At 39.0% G+C, this 22,366-nt stretch overlaps 2 protein-coding genes across 43 annotated transcripts in view; one reads left to right on the plus strand and one right to left on the minus strand.

Annotated features, from left to right (window-relative positions):
* The window catches only part of LOC101099132 (olfactory receptor 8S1-like), an 81,023-nt gene that overhangs the window by 53,074 nt on the left and 5,583 nt on the right, over window positions 1-22,366 (minus strand). The gene's annotated exons all lie outside the window — the stretch shown is intronic.
* The window catches only part of CB4H12orf54 (chromosome B4 C12orf54 homolog), a 30,257-nt gene continuing 8,926 nt past the window's right edge, over window positions 1,036-22,366 (plus strand). For 7 of the 42 annotated variants that reach the window (XM_045061694.1, XM_045061714.1, XM_045061695.1 and 4 more), the window contains exons 1-8: window positions 1,055-1,161; window positions 1,840-1,952; window positions 7,192-7,222; window positions 7,714-7,752; window positions 10,891-10,923; window positions 12,829-12,848; window positions 12,937-13,052; window positions 14,646-14,694. In XM_045061694.1, coding sequence (XP_044917629.1) covers window positions 1,897-1,952; window positions 7,192-7,222; window positions 7,714-7,752; window positions 10,891-10,923; window positions 12,829-12,848; window positions 12,937-13,052; window positions 14,646-14,694 — 344 coding nt within the window. In that variant the 5' untranslated portion in view covers window positions 1,055-1,161; window positions 1,840-1,896. The other 35 variants (XM_045061718.1, XM_045061719.1, XM_045061690.1 and 32 more) reach the window with 23 other exon arrangements.

Below are 22,366 nucleotides of genomic sequence, written 5' to 3' on the forward strand. Positions count from 1 at the left end.
AAAACCACAATGAGATACCACCTCACACCTGTCAGAATGGTAACATTAACAACTCAGGCAACAACAGATGCTAGCAAGGATGCGGAGAAAGAGGATCTCTTTCGCATTGCTGGTAGGAATGCAAGCTGGTGCAGCCACTCTGGAAAACAGTATGGAGATTCTTCAAAAAACTAAAAATAGAACTACCCTAGGACCCAGCAATTGCAGTATTAGGTATTTATCCAAGGGATACAGGTATGCTGATTCGAAGGGACACATGCACCCCACTGTTTATAGCAGCACTATCAATAATAGCCAAAGTATGGAAAGAGCCCAAATGTCCATCAATGGATGAATGGATAAAGAAGATGTGGTATATATATGCAGTGGAGTATTATTTGGCAATCAAAAAGAATGAAATCTTGCCATTTGAAACTACGTGATGGAACTAAAGGGTATTACGCTAAGCAAAATTAGTCAGAAAAAGATAAATATCATATAACTTTACTCATATGAGGACTTTAAGACACAGAACAGATGAACATAAGGGAAGGGAAGCAAAAATAATATAAAAATAGAGATATAAAAAATAGAGAGGGGGACAAAACATAAGAGACTCTTAAATATGGAGAACTAACAGAGGGTTACTGGAGGTGTTGTGGGATGGAGGATGGGCTAAATGGGTAAGGGGCATTAAGGAATCTACTGCTGAAATCACTGTTGCACTATATGCTCACTAGTTTGGATGTAAATTTAAAAAAAAAACTAAATTAAAAAAAGAAATTGAAAGCCAAATTTTTCAGACCCTGTTTTGCAATTCAAAGTTAAAGGTGGATTCTGCTAAGCTCCTTCCTGCTGTCTCTCAGAAGCACTGGATGTTTAATGCAATGGGTGGAAGGCAATGAAGCAGCCAAAAATCCTAGAAATTAAAACTCAAATTTTATATTTTCTCATTCTTTCATCATTATCATTTAGATTGAATGGAACCCGGGCTAAGGGGGTGGGGGGTGGGAGAGCCAATTGTCTCAGATCTATGATGTCACAGCTGAAGTCACAGAGAGTTGAAAAGGGCAAGGTAGATGGGGAGCAGATGAGATGGGATTGTTGTGAAATGGGGTTCAAAGAGGAGAAATTCTAGGGGGAAAGGGGTGGGACAAAGTATGACTTGGGCAGCGGAGCTGGGTAACTTTCTGGGCATAATTGGCCTAGTTCTGACTGGGGTTTGGAAGAGGGGAGGATAAGAGCAGGAAAAGGGGAGGCAACTTTTCAGAGGAGGGTTTAACTCTTGTCTAGGTCACTGCTTTGGCCTTTCAACCCCATGTGTTTTTGACACTATCTACTATGAGGTTTCCCTCTTCCTCCACAAAGCACTTGAAGGTTGGAGCTGCCAGACTTCCAGCCTGCAGTGTTACCCTTAGATGACCATGAAGATTCTGACTGTGGGGTAGAATGGGATAGGGAATTTTCCTATCTTCAGTTCATTACACACTACTTCCTATCCTTGCTTTAAAGTCCACCTTCACCTCAAGGGGACTCTAGCCAGCTTCTTAGTCCCAATCTCAGCCAGCTATTCTTTTTTACTCAGGTTCTTTTTTTTTTTTTTTTTCACCTACCTTCTCACTGGAACCTTCTGTTCTTACTTACTGAAAAAGACTTACCTGGGGCTACACTTCCTTCCTCTCACCCTTATCTTTCTTTACACTTATGTGCACGTGCACACACACACACTGACACACACACTCACACACACATTCAAAACACAAATGCTTCGTGTACTACTGAGACCTCTGTCCTTGTGGGTAAGTGCTTCTCTTCTCACTATACACCTGCCCTCTCCCCCTATCATTTGTGCCTCCCCAGGGCCTAGAGCTATCTCCAACTTCAGCTCCAGAGTCTCTGGTTTCTGTTCAAGGACAAATGGCACAGCATACTTTCCAAGATCAAGAACAAAGGACCTCCATACAGCAGAATAGGTAAATGGGGGTAATGATGATTGCCAAAAGTCTTTAGATTAGATATGCTGCGTGGGAGAAAAACTAGGGTCACCTGTCTACCATCCCCCTTCTGATACACTTACTTTCTGACGGGGGGGGGGGGACTTTCATGTATCCTCTCTTCTCCACCTCCTCAATGTTAGAGACATTAGTAGACCTTTGTCATTTCAATTTAGAGGGTTAGCTTCAATCTGAAATCCCTCTAGGAGTTAGTTGAGTATACAACGTAGGGACATTTATTCCAGGGTAAACATTTGTTAAGAAGTCCTTATGTGATCTACAGTTTAAATCAAGGCCAGCCATCCAAAACCATGCTTCCCTTGGACTAGGGTGGAGTGGAGGGCCAGAATCTGCTGTATGAAACTGAGTATGAGACCCAGGCAATGTTATCCATAAAGTCAGAAGAAAGGAGGCTTGCTATGAACTTATGGGTCAAGAAAGCTTCAGAAAGGAATTAGGACTTGGCTTGAGCTTTTGAAGTATGCAGATGTTTTGACTTAAGAATTGGTAGGAAGTCAGGAAGAAAGAGGAAGTGTCTTCAAGGTTTCCAAGTTACCTATCTCTAAAGTGCTCAGAATGGTCAACTGGACCTCAAGTCTGAGAGCCAGTGAGGAATTGAGAAGCCTGAAACTTGTAGGAAGATGAAAATCTGTTCCAAGAGTATGAAGTCTCTTGAAGACAGCTGCAGGACTATGAGGTGAAACAGTAAGTAGATCTCGGAGTCTCTGCGAGTTCTATATGAGAAAGCATAAAAACCACACCAGAGATGTCTGCTGACAGGTGTTCTGACGGTAGAAGCAAGCAAGACACTGAAAAATAGTGATAATATTTAAAATGAACTTTACAGTTACAAAGGCTTTTATATAATCTAACCTCAAACTCAGTAAGGTAAAGATCATTTCTCCTACTTTTTTTACATGCGGAAATAAATTTATACAAAGAGACTTGACAAAAGTCCAAGAACTAGAACACAATGAAGCTGGAATTCAGACAAACTCTTCTTTCTCCAAACTCCAAATTCTTCCTACTGCAGTGTAATTAGGCTTTCAATAACTCAGTATAAAACAAGGAGGACATGGGGCGCCTGGGTGGCTCAGTCGGTTAAGCGGCCGACTTTGGCTCAGGTCATGATCTCGCGGTCCGTGAGTTCGAGCCCCGCGTTGGGCTCTGTGTTGACATCTCAGAGCCTGGAGCCTGTTTCAGATTCTGTGTCTCCCTCTCTCTGACCCTCCCCCGCTCATGCTCTCTGTCTCAAAAATAAATAAGTTAATTAATTAATTAATTTAAAAAAAACAAGGAGGACATAATATATGCTCTCTTAGAGAAGTCATAACAAAGAATATATTCAAACTGACTGGGAATTAGCTTTTTTTATTACTATTACTTAGCATGACAGAGCTTCAGTTTGCTGTAAAGTAAAATGCCTCCCCCACACAGCAGCCCTGTTTGAGGATAAAAAATGTGGATCAAAGCACCCACCTCAGTGCCTGGTTCATGGAGGCTCAATCTTCTTCAGCCCCAACTTCCAAGAATAAATTGCTAAAATTCTACCATGACTGCATCTTTTCTCTCTCCTCTTTCTCCCTTGTTGCCCTCCTTTCTCTTTCTCTTTCCCTCTATCTCTCTCTCTTTAGATAGATAGGTAGATAGATAGATGGATATTGTTTGTTTTAATTTATTTAGCCATTGTTTATTAAATAATTTAATCAATTTGTGCTTATCCATTGATCATTACATAGCAATAGTTATTTACTATTGCCATTTTGTTGTATCCTGAACATATTGTAATTCCATTGCTTCTCTCCTCTTGTTATCTTTGTGATTTGTTGAATCTTTCTTTTAGAACAAAATAAGCTGTTTAGTTAGGATTATATTTTCAGAAATTGCAAATAAAATTGTAACATTTATAACAGGAATATATATGAATACACACACACACACACAGAGACAAAATGTAATTCATTCAGTGGAGACAAGAATGTTCATTTGTAGAAGAAGTTCATTTTAGCCTAATCAATAAGTATAATGGCAAGCACAATCACCTACAATACATAACAACAAAAAAACATTTTACTAAACCTGTCAACAAATTCCGTGAAAAATGTTCAATAAAAAGAAGTTGCCTAAAATGACCCATAAGTAAACAAACCTAAAACTAATAGGACTAATATTCACTGTCAAATAACCAGAGGCCCTTTCTGCTTCCATATATCCTGTAAGAACGATGAATTGTGAAAGAAAATCAAAGTTTGGAATTTCAATAAAATGTCATTTAAAAACTTTACGAAAATGGCTCTTCTATATTAATAAGAAAATAAAGTGGGTGTACAATCCCCATTACTACGTCAACAAAACTAGGAAATGACTGGGAATGAATTGTTGAATTTTTCTAGTGATATGCTTTGATTCTCTTTATCTTTTGTATATGTACTAGAGATTTCTTCTTTGTGGTTACAAGGAGGTTTACATAAAACATCTTATATAGTATAAGTTCATTTCAAGCTGATAAATTTGATTGCATACAAAAACTACATTTTACTCCTCCCCTATGTTTTATATTATTGTTGATATTTACATCTTTTTTTTTTAAGATTTTGTTTTAAGTAATCTGTGCATCCCACGTGGGGCTCGAACTCACAACCTGAAGACAAAGAGCCGCATGCTCTACTGACTGAGCCAGCCAGACACCCCAATATTCACATCTTTTCATAATGTGCATCCATTAACAAATTATTGTATCTAGAGTTATTCTTAATACTCTCGGGTTTTAAGGTTTATACTAGCGTTATAAATGATTTAAGCACCAACATTAAAGTATTGAAGTATTCTGAATTAGACTATATACTTACCTTTTCCAGCAAGATTTACACTTTCATGTTTTCATTCTACTGTTTAACATCCTCCCATTTCAATTTGAAGAACTCCCTTTAGCATTTATTTTTTTTAATTTTTGTTTTTACATTTATTTATTTTTGAGAGACAGAGCACAAGTAGGGGAGGGGCAGAGAGAGAAAGAGACACAGAATCCCAAGCAGGCTCTAGGCTCTGAGCTGTCAGCACAGAGCCCAACTTGGGGTTTGAACCCACAAACTGTGAAATCATGACCTGAGCCAAAGTCGGACGCTTAACCGACTGAGCCACCCAGGTGCCCCTAGCATTTATTGTACACCAAGTCTAGTGGTGATGAACTTGCTTAGCTTGTTTGTCTGGGAAAGTCTTTTTCTCTCATTTATTTCTGAAGGACAGCTTTGCCAGGTAAAGTATTCTTGGTTAGCAGTTTTTTTCTTTTGATACTTTGGTGTGGGATGCCTGGGTGGCTCAGTTGGTTAAGCATCTGTCTCTTGATCTCAACTCAGGTTGTGATCTCATGGCTTGTGAGATAGAGCCCCACTTCAGGCTCTGTGCTGACAGTGCAGGGCCTACTTGGGATTCTCTCTCTCCCTCTCTCTCTGCCCCTCCCTTGCTCTCTCTCAAAATAAATAAAGAAACTTAAAAAAAAAAATACTTTGGCTATTTCATCCTACTACCTTTGGCCTGCAAGGTGTCTGCCACGAAGTCTGCTAATAGTCTTCTGGAAGTTCCTCTGTATGTGGCAATTCACTTTTTCTTGCTGCTTTCCAAATTCTCTTTGTCTTTGACTTTAGACAATTTGATTATAATGTCTCAGTGAAGATCTTTCGATGTTCAGCCTTTCTGAGATTTTTGAGCATCCTGAATCAGGATGTTTATTTCCCTTCCTGAATTTGGGGATTTTTCTGGCATTATTGTTAAATAAGCTTTCTGCCCCCTTTCTCTTTCCGTTCCTTCTCTCAAAATGTCATTGTGTCATTTGATGGTATCCCATAAGTTACACAAGGTTTCTTCCCTGTTTTGCATTCTTTTTTCTTTTTGTTCCCCTGCTTGAGTCTGCTGTTGAAGTTCTCCATAGAATTCTTCAGTGCAGTCATTGTATTCTTCAGCTCCAGAAAGTGTTTGGTTCTTTTTTTTTTTATGGTTTTACCTCTTTGTTGAACTTTTCCTTTTGTTTATGTATTGCTTTCCTGATTTCCACTAGTTGTCTGTGATCTCTTGTAGCTCACTGAGCTTCTTTAATATGATTATTTTGAATAGTTTTCAGACAATTCCTATGTTTCCATTTCTTTGGTGCCTGCCACTGGAGCTTTGTTCTTTTAGTAACACTCTTCCTTGATTCTTCATGTTCCTTGAGTTCTTCCATTGCTGTCTTGGCATTTGAAGAAGCAGTCCCCACTGCCAATCTTTACTGACTGGTTTCAAGAGTGAAAGACCTTCACCAATAGCCCAGCTAAAAATGGGGGTGGGGGTGTCTCTCAGGCCTTTTTTAAGGATGCACTTACCCTTACCTTCTTGTTCCCTCTTGTGGAAGGTTTAGGATTTTGTCTTCTCTTCCCATAAAGCTAGTCTGGGTACTGAGAGCCTCCTATTTATTTTCCTCAGGATGGTGCCCTGGTGCATTCCAAGATTGTATGTCTTCTCTCATTCCTACATAATTGAGCCAGCTGCTGACATCTACATACTGTGCAATGCTTGCACTTGCCATCTGCAAAGGCCTATGTGCACCATCTTGGGGTGTGTGCAGAGTACTGTGGGCATTTGTCAGCCAATTCCAGGGGTAGGGGGACCTGCAGATAAGGAGTCCCATGGAGTTCATGGGTGGTCCTCTTGGTAGAGCCTACAAACCAGCTAGTAGGATCTGCAGCTGGTTTCTGAGATCCATGTGGTAGCCTCTGTGAGCGTCCACTCCTTTTCTTTGTTCCCAAATTCCCCCAAACTATTTAGCTGTGCCAATAACCTCAGTGACCTGGGTGAGGTGAAGCAGAAATTGGCCTCTTCTGCAACGTCTCACAAGGCTGGGGAATCAGACTGCTCATTTCACTCTCACTTTTCCCCATGGGAGAAATCACAGGCTAAGAGTGTTTCTTTTGACACTGAGTTATGCTGCCCTTGGGGAAGGGTGACATAGGTAAAGTGAAACTGTTTTTCTTAACCTCTTTAATGCATCCACTTATGGATATTTTGCTCCTGCAAGGTGCTGGAATCTCTCCACTAGACTCCTGGTTTCCCACAGAGGTTTTCCCATTCATGATGGTTGTCAAAATTGATGTTTCTGTGGTGGGTATGAGGACTGGAATCTCCTTTTCTGCCCTCTTGCTGACATCACCTACCCAGTGCCTCATCAGATTTATATCATTCTTTCCAGAAAATCCACTGATGACACCATGCAACCAAAGGTAGGTAAGACTTCCAAATAGACTGGTTCCTTTTGGGTTTCTCATTCCTGGGGAAAATGGAGAAGAAGGGACTGTAGCTAGGAGACAGGAATGCTGCCTAGTAAGGACCATATCTTGGAGGACTTGGGCATTATAGTTCAGAGTGCTCTTGACCAGCTGGTGGATCACTGTCTACCAAGACTAGGTAATACCTTCAATGCTACTACCACACTAGATAACTCCAGGGGCTATGTGGGTGTTCATAAGGGAAAAATATGAGACTATTTATACCTGTCACCCACCAGATAGATCAAGAGATGACACAGGAGATGTGGCCTGAAAATGACTCAGTAGGGCTGAAGCAGACTTTGGGATGTCTGAAAAATAGGGTGACTTCAAGTGTCCATCTCAATTCCAAAAAAATATCTTGTATTCTATCAGTTTCAGGGTGTGTCTTCTGATTCTGGGAGAATTAGAGTAATATTTCCAAGATATGTCTCTTATTTCAACAGGAAATACAGCTAACAATAACTGAAGCCCTCTGGGACCAAGTAAGTACAAAGGGGTCATCTTCGACAGCATTGTGAGAGGCAGGAGAAGGGATAGAAGACTTAAGAAAGGAGCAAACTTCTTTCTTTCCCCTTGAGTAATTACTGATTGACAGTGAAGGATTCCCATGCTCTCTTCCATCTTGTTCTATTACCCATCCAGTCCTAAATCCTCAGAGACTCCTCATGTTTGTGCACTTCAGCACCCTTCTAGAGATCCACCTGTCCATTAGATAATCCCAGCCTTTTAATAACTGCAAAATGAATAATTTAAATCTCATCCACGAGCAAGAACCTTAGGGGAAATATTGAGAAAGCCATATACTTTAAATCTCGGATGAGAAGAAGGCAAAGTTAACCATTTTGTTAGGAAAATTAAAGATCTTAACTCCATTTATGATCCAAAAGAAAGTTATTTTATCTTTGGAGCTACTCAACTTGTCCAATAACTACTTGACTGTGGCCCTTGATTCCTATATCATAAAATGTTTTCTGAAAGATTTGGCCCCTCCAGAATAAGTTAGCTCCAAAATAAACGTCTCAAAAAATAAATGAATCAACCTGAAGAATAGAAGTATTTAGTGGGGTGCCTGGGTGGCGCAGTCGGTTAAGCGTCCGACTTCAGCCAGGTCACGATCTCGCGGTCCGTGAGTTCGAGCCCCGCGTCAGGCTCTGGGCTGATGGCTCAGAGCCTGGAGCCTGTTTCCGATTCTGTGTCTCCCTCTCTCTCTGCCCCTCCCCCGTTCATGCTCTGTCTCTCTCTGTCCCAAAAATAAATAAACGTTGAAAAAAAATTAAAAAAAAAAAAGAAGTATTTAGTTTTGTCCATTTGAATGCCAAATTAAGTCCATTAAAAAAATACTAAGTTTCCTATAATTGCTAGCGAGTTTCAGAGAGTAACATGCCAAGTGATCCCATTGCTTCTAAAGGTCTTGTCTGGAACATGATTGGGGTTTTGTCATTAGCACAAAGGAGGATTATTTTTTCCCATTGGCTATGGCTGGCAGGTCTACATCAAGACATTAAAAGACATTAAAATTAGATTGTCATTCAGATACAATTTCAATATTTGGGATGCCATTCTCCTCTGCATTATTTATAATAGGAAATTGCGTTATTACTAATGCATTTCTAGCTGTTGTGAATTTCTTTAGAGTATTTTAATAAAGATTTTGGAGAAGCACAAATGCCAGATTCATCCTGTGGGATCAGAGGCTGCTAATAAAAATGTTTTAATGCTCCAAACTGTCCTACACATTCCCAAATTTATTGACAGTAGTTTAAATGAGAATAATGGCTAATAGTAGAAAACCATGCTGAAGCTTTCCTGTTCTTTATTAGATTTGAGAGACTCAGACCCGCTTTTTGTTGATGACTTCTAAAGTGTTGAGAAGTAAACGAATAGAAGTCTGTACTTTGGATAGGAACATGAATTGCCATGTTTGTGGTTAGGAAAAGAATGGTCAGGAAAACCATTTAAGTTGATTTAAAGAAATCCAGTCAAAAAATGTCTTCCTTTGTTAAATCAAATGTTCTATAATAATGAAATTGTTGAATCCAATTAAGAGTGTGTTTTGGAATTTGACAACTATGAGTTGAAAACAAAAATAGGCCCATTAGGTCACCAATCTGAATTTGTTGCCTTCAGTCTTCTAACTGAAGCAATGCGATGAGGAGTTAGTCTCATAATATACATTATTAAGTCTTGCTTTCTGAAACTGCTTTACAATAGACATGAATTTAATGAATTTGAAAGTAGCTTCTTTCATTCTATAAAAACTGATGCCTTTTCCATTTTCACAAAATGTCCTTGGTTTCCCAGCTATATGAAAACAACAATGTGGCCAATTCTCAAACATGAAAATGCCAGGTTTCACTTTATATTTCAATGGCCTATCAGTGCAGAAGCTAAGTATTCCCACAAGGCAGCCAGAGCAAGCTGTTGTGAATTCAAGAACACAGACACTAATCTGGAGTTTCTCAGGACTTCCCAAAAATATCAACTACTTCAGCTTCCAAATCTTGACATTCTAGTTGCATATACATTTAAACTGTTAGATAGAGATGCGAATTAGAGGACAATTGATCACTTTGAACTTATATGTTTCCCATACCGAGCCAAGCAGGAAAAGACAATTAAATTAATGACTCTGGATTTTTTTATCAAAAAATGAGAAGTCTCGCTAGCTCTCCTGCAAGCTCCCAATGAACAATATTGTATGAAATGAGTAATGTGATCAACTTTTTTATTCTCTGTGATTTACAATGACTCTTCCTGTAAGTTTTACAGAAGAAAGTAATCTTCTTAATTTAAAATGGATAGAATAACTAATGTTCTTATAATTATTGTATTAGAAGAGTGAGTTGCTTATGAAAGCCTCAGAAAACCATCCTGTTGAGAACCAATACATAATTGGATACCTATGACATACAAAAGGATATGATAAAACAAAGAGTGAACAAAGGTAGTAAGCTGGTAACTGGCATAGTCTGCCCCACTGACTATCCAGCTTCCATATGCACCTGCACACACCTGTTGAAACTCCTGAATTTCAACAAAACAACTCTATATTTCTGCCAAACAAGACATAACTATCTGTCTCAAAGTCTTCATCCTTCTCCCAAAATGAGGCAACTCAGATTTCTAACAGTCATTCTATCCATCCATGGCTAGGTGTGAGGGTAGGTACATAGTCAGTTTTACAAGAACTGCCAAAGCTTTTTCCAAAGCAAATATACAATTCTACACTCCTTCCAACAATGTAGGAGAGTTCTGACTGCTCTGTATCTTCACCAATATTTGGTGTTATCCTCCAATACAAATATGTGTTGACTTTAATAGCTATGCTTAGCTTCAGAACAAGGACCAATTAAACAAAGTATAATAGGTTTCACTTATATTCCTCTCACAACTCAGCCCTCTTTAAATAACTTCCTGCATTTCACCCATTTACCATTTGGAGAAATGGTGGCCCAGATATATGTAGAGAAGTCAATGGGATCTATTGCTAAAGCTAGGAAGCCATGGTCTCTTGGCATTCACACCCTACAGCCTAATAGCTGGAAGATTCTATATATATAATCCCTTTGTAATAAAGTCTATAACATTAATTTTTTCACAAGTTTTGTGTCTTCTTTCAGGTACTAATGGCTTTTAGGGATATACAAAAAGAGGTGAGATTAAATTTCAATTTTCTAAATTCCCTGGCCACATCACTTTTCCCTTGCTCCCATGTTTTCCATACCCTACTGTGATGTTGACTCTGATCAAAGTTTAAGTTTCAGTCCTTTATCTAGTGAATTCTCCCTTTAAAGAGCAGCACTGGCTTGTCAGTTCAGGAAGCTAAGGGAAGAAGATGCCTAACAATCCCCTCGTGGAAATATGACAATAGAGAAAATTGCATCTACCAGAACTTCTCTGAGCAAGAATACTCTGTGTAATTATATGAAACACTGATAAGTGACTGAGTTAGGAAGAGTCCCCAAGTGATGTGGTAAATTCCTTATTAGACAAGTATGTCTATTCAGTGTAGGAAAGTGCAAATTAGAGGTCAGAGCTAAATGTCTCTGCTAAACAGAAACATTCCTCCTCCTCTGCTCTTCCTCCACATAGATTTCAGTCTTTTTCTATACAAATACTGATCAAATATTTTAAAAATATACTCAAACATGCACTGTCCCCAGCTTGCTCAAGGTGGTGATATATCTGGGTCCTACCAAGCCTGCTGTCCCGCCTTTTTTTTTTCTGTCTGTTACAGTGGACAACAATAGGCACTGTCTACACAATTACCTATCAGTAGACTATTTACATAGGTAAACACATAACTTAGGACAGGTACTAATATTATAAAACCAAAGCAAATGGGAAACTTCTACACAGATTCTTAACTTTTGTTCCTCTGAATAAAGACACAGTTTCATTAAAATTAGCATCTAAGTATAATATGAGCTTCCAGTGGTCTCGGAAACAGTAGCTCTCTCTTTCTAGTTGGCAAGAAGTCATGTATAAATTGATTGAGAAAGCACTGAAAATAAACCTCTTCTAAATCACTATCTTCGCCTTAGAACTGAGCCCCTTCTATGGTCCCAGGAAGCTATGTCATTGTATCCTGCTGCTATGTCCAGGACTTACTCTAGGGAAAATTAGAGCAGTCTTTGCCTCCACCTGGCTGCAAGTAAAAGGCGGCATTAGGTAGAGATCAGAAACTTGATATTTTCACCCAAGTTTTGCCTTAGGGTCAGGGTGCCTCTACCCTACCCAGAACTTTAGTCCCCTTAGGCCTGAGTCTCCTCCAGATAACACTTGAATTAGTAAGAGGAGAAGCCTATCTATAAGTGAGACTTGTGTGTGTTGATTTCCATCCTCACAAGGCTTATATATTAAGTTAAAAGTCCCCTCTGATGTCCTCTATGCTGAAGCTCTCTTCTAGCGCTTCTTCATGGGATCCACCAGATAAATCCCTGTCTTCATAAATTCCCCTAGGCTGATACAGGCAAACATACTCCTTACTTACAGACTTATTAAGAAAAATTTTTATACTTAAATACTGAGAGAAGAATGTCAAACAAAAGATAGCAGAGAGAGGTAGAATTAGAATGTACTTTCTTTTTGATTAGGCAAACCTTAGGACCCATGCTTAGAGCATCGTTAGGTAGAAAGATGATCTACCAGGCTCCTGTTTGTTCAGGGGTCCCAAAGTGTATCAGCAGCAGCTGTTCACTCTAGGGTGGGTAAGAAGGATTTTTTTTTTTAAGGTCCTTCATAGATATTTAATAGTTCTCCTCAGAGAACCACTGGAGATGCAGAGAGGAGGGTAAAAGGGGGCCAGAAAAGGGAGAGCAAAAAAAACATAAAAAAGTAAAAGAGAGTAATGAATTGTGTGTCTCCCACCCCTAAAGAGGCCACATCTTGTCCTATTTATTTATTCATCATTCAACAAACATTTATTGAGCATATGCTGTATGCAGGGCATTATATTAAGTGGTTTGGTGTGAGGGATATAAAAACAACACAAAATTCTGCTTTCAGGAAACTTAGAATTTAATTCCAATCCCTAAAAGCCCCTATTTTCCACATAGACATTCCTACATTTGACCAAGTAAGTGTACAGCTGATACGCTGAAGTTTCAGAGGAGATGGATGGCCTCTAAGTCTCTGACTCTCTCTGAATTCTCATTATCTTTCAGCTGCAGGAAGATGCTCGGATTCGAGGTAAAAAAGCAGTATTTCAAGGTTTGGATAAGCCAAAAGTGGTGGGAGGGAACAAGAGGGAGTTCAACCCAAAGTTTCATCTTTCCTTTGGGTAAGAGCTGGAGTCGAGATCCTCCTTTCTTTTCCCCCTTCAGCCAAGTGAACATGGACTTTCCTTGAACTTGCAGGAGCACTGTTAGTCTCTCCTCTGTCCAGCCCAATTACCGAGATGGGCACAGAGGGATCCTTTTCTCCCATGGGATAACTGTTGAGGACCTGAGGATACTCTTCAACCCTCAGTGAGACCTACCTCTTTTCAGCAGAGGAGGGGCAGCAAGCATAGAAGTCTGCTGTATGGGCTTACTAGGGCTGGCATAGGGCTTAAATAGTGGGGACATCAGAACAGAATGCTTATTCATGGTGGTCAAATTTTAGTTCTAAACTACAGTCCTATGCCCAGATGAAAATTTTAGTGTTACAGGAAAATATTCAAAACACCCAGAAGCCTAGAATTATAGCATAAAAGCCGTATCTGGAGTTTCTTCCTTCACCCATCCAAGAAGAAATTTATAAATCAGGGCTTTTCAAACTTTTGCATGTATACAAATCACCTGTATACCTTGTTAAGAAGCAGATTCTTATTCAGTAGGTCTAGCGTGGGCTTGAGATTCTGTATTGCTAAGAGAGTACCACATGATGCCAAAACTGCTGACTCGTGAACCAGACTTTGAGTATCAAGGATATAAATAACTGGGCCCAGTGAAATATCCTCCAACGTCAGAATGAAGTAAGATTTATTTCAGGGGTTTACAAGTCCCATCACTTCAAATATGGGTGGAGTAATCACAGGGAGGAGCAAATCAAAAGGAGATTCTGACTAGCCTAGGGGTCTTTCTGAGAATTAAAACTACTCTATGCTTTTCTAGACCCTCCCCAAAACAGAGTTCATTAACAGTCCAAAACTTCTTGAGAATCTTTAAATATAACAAGTCCAGAAAGAATTGTTCTGATCTTGCCCCAAGCCTGGTCAATCACCTCCATTCCAGAATGATAAGGAAATAGGGCCAGGCAGAATCCATCATGAGATATAGAGGAAAGTTCTTGGCTGCCAATCCCTAAGGGTCAACAGGTCAAAAGTGCCAAGTTTACCTCAGCTTAAAGGATACTCTCCTTTATCCAAGAAAGGCTGATTTTCAAAGAGGTCACTGCAGGACTCTGGGAATACCCACCTGATGACCTAGGATGTAACTGCTGCTGTTGTTAGTTTTCCTAAAAGGTGAGGGAGAGCAGGAGGGGGTGGGGGTAGGGAGGAGAGACTCAGAATAGGATGAGGAGAATTAAAGTCTCATTGTATCCATTTTCCATACAAAAAAAGTAGATAAGAAGTGAGAAATCAAGGACCTGCTCTAGTGGCAGTGCCCAGGGACTGAGACATTTGGCTAACTCCTAATGCCCAGCACTGCTTAAACACAGAATCATGGTGGCCATGATTTGCTCTGCTTTGCAAATGACCATATGTCTGGTGCAAGCAACCAGGATGGCTGGTGCCATAATCTGCATCTGCCTCTCTTTAGTTTCCCCGTAAGTTCCAACCTCTCCTTCTTTGGCTATACTCCAAACTAAGGATGTGAGCAGGGCTCAGGGCCCTTAGGGAGATATTTCTAGATCTTTATAACAAAATGACTCCTTTCTGTGTCCACCTCAGGGATGAGCAACTGCTCCATGATACCCAGGTCATCTGCATTTGGGACTGGGTAAGTAGCCCTCTTTTGATAATCCCCAGTGGAAATGGTATCCACCCAGATATGGGTATAATGGCTAGGAATATAGCTGGCTCTGAGCCTTGAACTTTCAGATGCCTGTATTTCCAATATACATCTCTTCTAAGGGGGGAGGAAGTGGTCCCCCACCACTCAACTAATGGTTAACTACAGAACCAGGGGTTCTTCCTCCATCCTCATCCCCATCAGAAATCCCTGTAATCTTGGGATCAGTCCTGGACCTCACCATAATAGAAATGGGAGGGAGTAAGGGAACATCAAAAGAATGTCAGATAAGAAAATAGAGTCATGAGAAAAGAATAAAAAATTATGGAGGTACAAGAAAGACTTAGAAGAAGAAAATTAAATTAATAAAAGTTTGAAAGTCCAATGCCCTAACATGGGGAGGTGTCAATTTCTTTTCCAAAAGAAAAATACCAGGATTGCTCAGCTGGGAAGACGGCAGAGTAGGAGGACTCTAAGCTCACCTCATCCTATGGATACAACTAGATAACACTCACGTTAGCATAAATAACCAGAAAGTGATCCAAAGCCTGACAGAACAAACTCCACAACTAAAGGTAGAGAAGAGGCCACATCAGGGCAGGCAGGAAGGGTAAAACATGGTTTGAGAGTGAAACAGACCATGGCTATACAGGTGGGGAGAGAGCTGGTAGTGCAGAGATGGGCAAAAACCAGACTTTCACACCAGAGAGCCTAAGAATGGGGAGGACAAATCCCCATAACATTTGCCTTTGAAAGCAAGAGTTGCTGAATTTCATGAGTTCTTACAACCAGCGGGACTTAAAGGCTGGAATTTTTAAAATCGGCCAACTCAGGTCTGGCACAGCCCAGAGGGCATTAGGAAGCCGAGTCCCTAAAAAGATAGTACAGCAAACAACCTGTGCAGATACAGCATAGAACCAGCAGTGTGAAAAATGCCAGGGCAGAAGAGAGAGAGTGATTTACTCATCTCAGAGCATGACCTGGAGAGACAGAGAAAACAGAGAGACCCCTTCAGAAGGAAAAGAGCTGGCAGGCACCATTTCCCTCCTCGATACACCAGCATAAACAACGGCCACCTGCAGGAACCAGCATGGGTCAATACTCATTACCTAATTTGTTTGCACCAAGTCCCCCACCTACTTCACTTCAGGAGAGCCACTCTTCCCAGTCACACTCCCATTGGTCCCGTAGCTCCAGGCCCCCTTCCCCAGAAGAACAGCACAGAATATCTCCCAACCTACACGTTTTGAGGGACCTCAGTTCCATCGACAAGGCAGATCTCATTTCACAAGCATTTCACCACACATGTTAAAACGCACCCCACCCCCCACCACCCTGCTGGGGACCAAACATTGCCCACAGTAGGCAAAGAGAGCCTCTGCAGACAACCGGACTGAAGTAAAAAGAGGCCAAGACTTAACAGCAGAGCAAATGCAACACACATAGGAGACATTCCCTGAAATTCCAGGTCCTGAGGAACAGGGGACACTGCACTGCAGAGTTCTACAGGACCTCTTCTTCATAAGGCTACTATTAAGAGCGAGAGGTAGCTGACTTCTCTAACACACAGAAACAGGCACAGAGAGTTAGACAAAAGGAAGAGACAGAGAAACATGTCCCAAATGAATGAACAGGACCAAACCACAGCAAGAGACTTAGGGGAAACAGATATAAGTAATATGACTGATAGAGAATTTAAAGTAATGACCATGAAGATACTCACTGGACTTGAGAAAAAAGTACACAACATCAGTGAGACCCTTAACACAGAGATAAAAAAAAAAAAAAGAACCAATCAGAGATCCAGAACATAATAAATGAAATTAAAAATACACTTGAGAGAATAGCACACTAGATGAAAAAGAGGAACAAATTAATGACCTGGAAGACAGAGCAATGGAAAGTAACCTAGTTGAGCATAGGAGAAGAAAGTTATGCAAAATGAGAATAGTCTCAGAGAACTCAGAGACTCCATCAAGCATAATAACATTTAGATTAGAGGGATCTCAGAAAAAGGTAGAAAAAGGGCAGAAATTTTTTTTAAAATAACAGGTGAAAATTTCCCTAATCTGGAGAAGGAAACAGATATCCAGATCCAGGAAACACAGAGATCCCCCAAAATATTCAATCCAAAGAGGTCCACACCAAAACAAATAGTGATTAAATGTTAAAGGTAGTTATATTTTTTTTTCTTTCAACTTTTTTTTATTTATTTTGGGACAGAGAGAGACAGAGCATGAACGGGGGAGGGGCAGAGAGAGAGGGAGACACAGAATCAGAAACAGGCTCCAGGCTCCGAGCCATCAGCCCAGAGCCTGAGGCGGGGCTCGAACTCACGGACTGCGAGATCGTGACCTGGCTGAAGTCGGACGCTTAACCAACTGTGCCACCCAGGCGCCCCAAAAGGTAGTTATAAAGAAAAAAATATAAGCAACAAGACAAAAGACAGTTACATATAAGGAAAACCCCATAAGGCTATAAGCAGATTTTTCAGCAGATACCTTGTAAGCCAGAAGGGAGTGGTATGATCTATTCAAAGTGCTGGAAGGGAAAAATTTGCAGTCAAGAATATTCTATCCAGCAAAGCTATCATTCAGAATAGAAAGAGAGATAGAGTTTCTCAGACAAAAACTAAAGGAGTTCATGACCACTAAACCAGCCCTATGATAAATATTAAAGGGAGCTCTTTGAGTGGAAAAGAAAGACTGTAAATGAGAATATGAAAAGTAAAAAACACAAAAGCAGTGAAATATGTATTTCTGTAAAAATCAGTCAAGGGATTCATTAAAAAAAAAAAAGAATGTAAAACATGACATATACCTAAAACATGGCAGTGGGGAAGAGTTAGAAAGATTTCAAACTTAAGCAAGAATCAATTTAATATTGACTGCTATATGCAGAAGATGTTATATACAAACCTACTGGTAACCACAAATCAAAAACCAATAATAGGTAAGCAAAGAATAAAGAGAAAGGAATCTAAGTATATCACTAAAGAAAGTCAACAAACCATGAAAAAAAGCAAGAGAAGAAGGATCAGAGTAAATCTATAGAAACAACCAAAAAACAAGTAACAAAATGGCCACAAATACATATCTTCAATAATTACATTGAATGTAAATAGACTAAAGGCTCCAATCAAAAGACATATGGTGACAGAGTAGATTAAAAAAAAAAAAAAAAACAAGACCCATCGATATGCTACCTACAAGAGACTCATTTCAGACCAAAAGACAGCTGCAGATTGAAATAAGGGGATGGAGAAACATTTATTATACAAATGGAAGTGAAAAGAAAGCTTGGGTAGAAATACTTACACTGGAAAAACTAGATTTTAAAACAAAAACTGTAATATGAGACAAAGAAAGACACTATATAATAAAAAGGGGAGAATCTAACAAGAAGATACAACAATTATAATATTTATGCACCCCACATGAAAACACCCAAATACATAAAACAGTTAATAACAAACATAAAGGGAAATAATCAATAGTAATACAATAATAATAGGGGACTTTAACACCCCACTTACACTGATGGACAGATCATCCAAACAGAACAGCAACAAAAAAAACAGTGGCCTTGAATGACACACTGGACCAGATAAATTTAACAGACATATTGAGAACATTTCTTCTGAAAACAGCAGCATATGCATTCTTTTCAAGTTCATACAGAACATTCTCCAGAACACATCACCTATTAGGCCACAAAACAAGTCTCAACAAATTCAAAATGATCAAAGTCATACCATGCATCTTTTCTGATCACAATGCTAAGAAACTAGAAATAAACCACAAGAAAAAATCTGGAAGGACTACAAAAACATGTACATTAAACAACATGCTACTAAATAATGAATGAGTTAACCAAGAAATCAAGAATAAATGCAAAAGTAAATAGAAACAAATGAAAATGAAGACACAACAGTCCAAAACCTCTGGGATGCAGCAGAAGTGGTTCAAAAGAGGGAAGTTTACAGCAGTACAGGTCTACCTCAAGAAGCAAGAAAAATCACAAATAAACAACCTAACCTTACACCTAAAGGAGCTAGAACAAGAACAACAAGTAAAACCTAAAAACAGCAGAAGGAAAGAAATAATAAAGATCAGAGGAGAAATAAATGAAATAGAAACTAAAAAAAAAAAAAAAATACAACAGATCAATGAAACCCAAGAGCTCATTCTTGGAAAAGATCAACAAAATGGATAAACTTCTAACCAGACTCATCAAAAAAAGAGAGAGGACCCAAACAAACAAAATCACTAATGAAAGAGGAGAAATAACAGCCAACACCACAGAAATACAAAAATTATAACATAATATTATGAAAACCTATATGCCAAGAAATTGGACAACTTAGAAGAAATGGATAAATTCCTAGAAACACATAATGTACCAAAACTAAAGCAGGAAGAAATGCAAAATTTGAACAAATTACCAGCAATGAAATTGAATCAGTAATTAAAAAACTCCCAAAAAAACAAAATTCCAGGAACAAATGGCTTCATGGGTGAACTCTACCAACCATTTAAAGAAGATGTAATACCTATTCTCGAACTATTCCAAAAAAAAAAAGAAGACAAAGGAAAACTTCCAAATTCATTCCAAGAAGTCTATTATCACCCTAATACCAAAATCAGATAAAGACACCATGAAAAAAGAAAAATACATGCAAACATCTCTCACAAATATAGATGTAAAAATCCTCAAAATATTAGCAAACTGAATCCAAAACTATATTTTAAAAAATCACACACCATGATCAAGTGGGATTTATTCCCAACATGCAAGGTTGTTTCAATATTCACAAAAACCACCAACATGATATGTCACATCATTAAGAAAGGATAAAAATCACATGATGATTTTGACAGATGCAGAAAAAGCATGTCACAAAGGATAACATCCATTCATGATAAAAAAAACCCTCAGCAAAACAGGTCTAGAGGGAACATACCTCAACATAATAAAGGCCTCATATGAAAAACCTTCAGGAATATCAACCTAATGGTGATAAAACTGAGAGCTTCTCCCTTAAGGTCTAGAACAAGATAAAAATATCCACTCTTACCACTGATATTCAACATAGTATCAGAAGTCCTAGCCACAGCAATTAGATAACATAAAGAAATAAAAGGCATCCAAATTGGTAAGGAAAAGTAAAGTTCTCATTATTTGTAGATGACATGATACTATACAGAAAGAACCCTTTCTCCACCAAAAAAACTAGAATTGATAGCTCAGGTCACAGGACTTTACTAAAGACTAAAGTCTCCATCAAAAAAACCAGAATTGATAGCTCAGTAAAGTCGCAGGACATAAAATCAATGTACAGAAATCTGTTGCATTCCTATATACTCATAATGAAGCAGCAGAAAGAGAAATTAAGAAAATCCCATTTACAATGGCACCAAAAATATGTAGGAATAAACTTAACCAAAGAGGCGAAAGACTTGTACTCTGAAAACTATAAAACACTGATGAAAGAAATTCAAAATGACACAAAGAAGTGGAAAGACATTCCATGCTAATGTATTGGAAGAATGAATATTATTAAAATGTCTATACTACCCCAAGCAATCTACACATTTAATGCAATGCCTATCAAAATGCCAACAGCATTTTTCACAGAAATAGAACAATCCTAAAATGTGTATGGAACCACAAAAGACTCCAACTAGCCAAAGCAATCTGGAAAAAGAAAAGCTAGAAGCATCACAATTCCAGACTTTTAAGTTATATTACAAAGATGCAGTAATCAAAATAGCATGGTACTGACACAAAAATAGACACATATCAATAAAAGAGAATAGAAGCCCCAGAAATAAACCCACAATTATACGTGCAATTAATCTTCAACAAAGGAGGAATGAATATACATGGGAAAAAAATCTCTTCAACAAATGGTGTTAGGAAAACTGGACAGCTACAATGCAGAAGAATGAAACTGGACCACTTTCTTTCACACTACACAAAAATAAACTCAAAATGAATTAAAGACCTAAACATGAGACTTGAAACCATAAAAATCCTTGAAGAGAGCAAAGGCAGTAACTTCTCTGACATTGAGCATAGCAACAGTTTTCTAGGTATGTCTCCTAAGGCAAGAGAAATAAAAGCAAAAATAAATTATTGGGACTACATCAAAATAAAAAGTTTCTGCAGTGAAGGAAATAATGAAACTAAAAGGCAAGCTATGGAATGGAGAAGATATTTGTAAATGATATATCCAATAAAGGATTAGTATCTAAAATATATAAAGAACTTACACAACTCAACACCAAAAAACAAACAATCCAATTTAAAAATGGGCAGGGGCACCTGGGTGTCTCAGTCAGTTAAGCAGCTGACCAGCTCAAGTCATGCTCTCGTGGTTCATGGGTTCAAGCCCCTTGTTGGCTCTGTGCTGACAGCTCAGAGCTTGGAGCCTGCTTCGGATTCTGTGTCTCCCTCTCTTTCTCACACACTCTCTCTCAGTCTCTCAAGAATAAATAAATGTTGGGGCGCCTGGGTGGCGCAGTCGGTTAAGCGTCTGACTTCAGCCAGGTCACGATCTCGCAGTCCGTGAGTTTGAGCCCTGCGTCGGGCTCTGGGCTGATGGCTCAGAGCCTGGAGCCTGTTTCCGATTCTGTGTCTCCCTCTCTCTCTGCCCCTCCCCCGTTCATGCTTTGTCTCTCTCTGTCCCAGAAATAAATAAACGTTGAAAAAAAAATTTTTTTTAAAAAGAATAAATAAATGTTAAAAAAAAAATTTTTAATGGGCAGAAGACATGAACAGACATTTCTCCAAAGAAGACATACAGATGGCATACAGACACATGAAAAGACGCTCAACCTCACTCATCATCAGGGAAATGTCAATCAAAACTACAATGAGGGGTGCCTGGGTGACTCAGTCCATTAAGCGGCTGACTTCAGCTCAGGTCATGATCTAGCAGTTCACGAGTTCAAGCCTCTCATCAGGCTCTATGGTGATAGCTCAGAGCCTGGAGCCTGCTTCAGATTCTGTTTCTCCCTCTCTCTCTACCCCTCCCCCACTCACACTCTGTCTCTCTCTTTCTCTTAAAAACAATTTTTTTTAATTTTTTTAAAAACTACAATGAGATATCACCTCACACCCATCAGAATGGCTAAAATCAACAACACAAGAAACCACAGGCAAGGATGTGGAAAAAAGGGAACCCTCTTGCACTCTTGGTGGGAATGAAAACTGGTACAGCCACTGTGGAAAACAGTATGGAATTTCCTCAAAAAGTTAGAAATATAAGTCCCACATGATCCAGTGATAACACTACTGGGTATTTACCTAAAAAATGGAAAAATACTAATTCAAAGGTTACATGCATCCCTATGTTTATTGCAATATTATTTACAATAGCCTAACTATAGCAGCAGTCCAAGTGTCCACTGACGAATGAATAAAGAAGAGATGGTGTATATATACAGTGGAATATTATTCAGCTATAAAAAAGAATGAAATCTTGCCATTTGCAACACCATGGATGGAGCTAGAAAGTATAATGTTAAGTGAAATAACTCAGAGAAAGACAAATACCATATGATTTCACTCCTATGTGCAATTTAAGAAACAAAACAAGCAAAGGAAAGAAAAAGACAAACCAAGAATCAGACTCTTAGCTATAGAGAACATACTG

Source organism: Felis catus, chromosome B4, assembly GCF_018350175.1.
Source record: "Felis catus isolate Fca126 chromosome B4, F.catus_Fca126_mat1.0, whole genome shotgun sequence".
Classification (NCBI taxonomy): Eukaryota; Metazoa; Chordata; class Mammalia; order Carnivora; family Felidae; genus Felis; species Felis catus.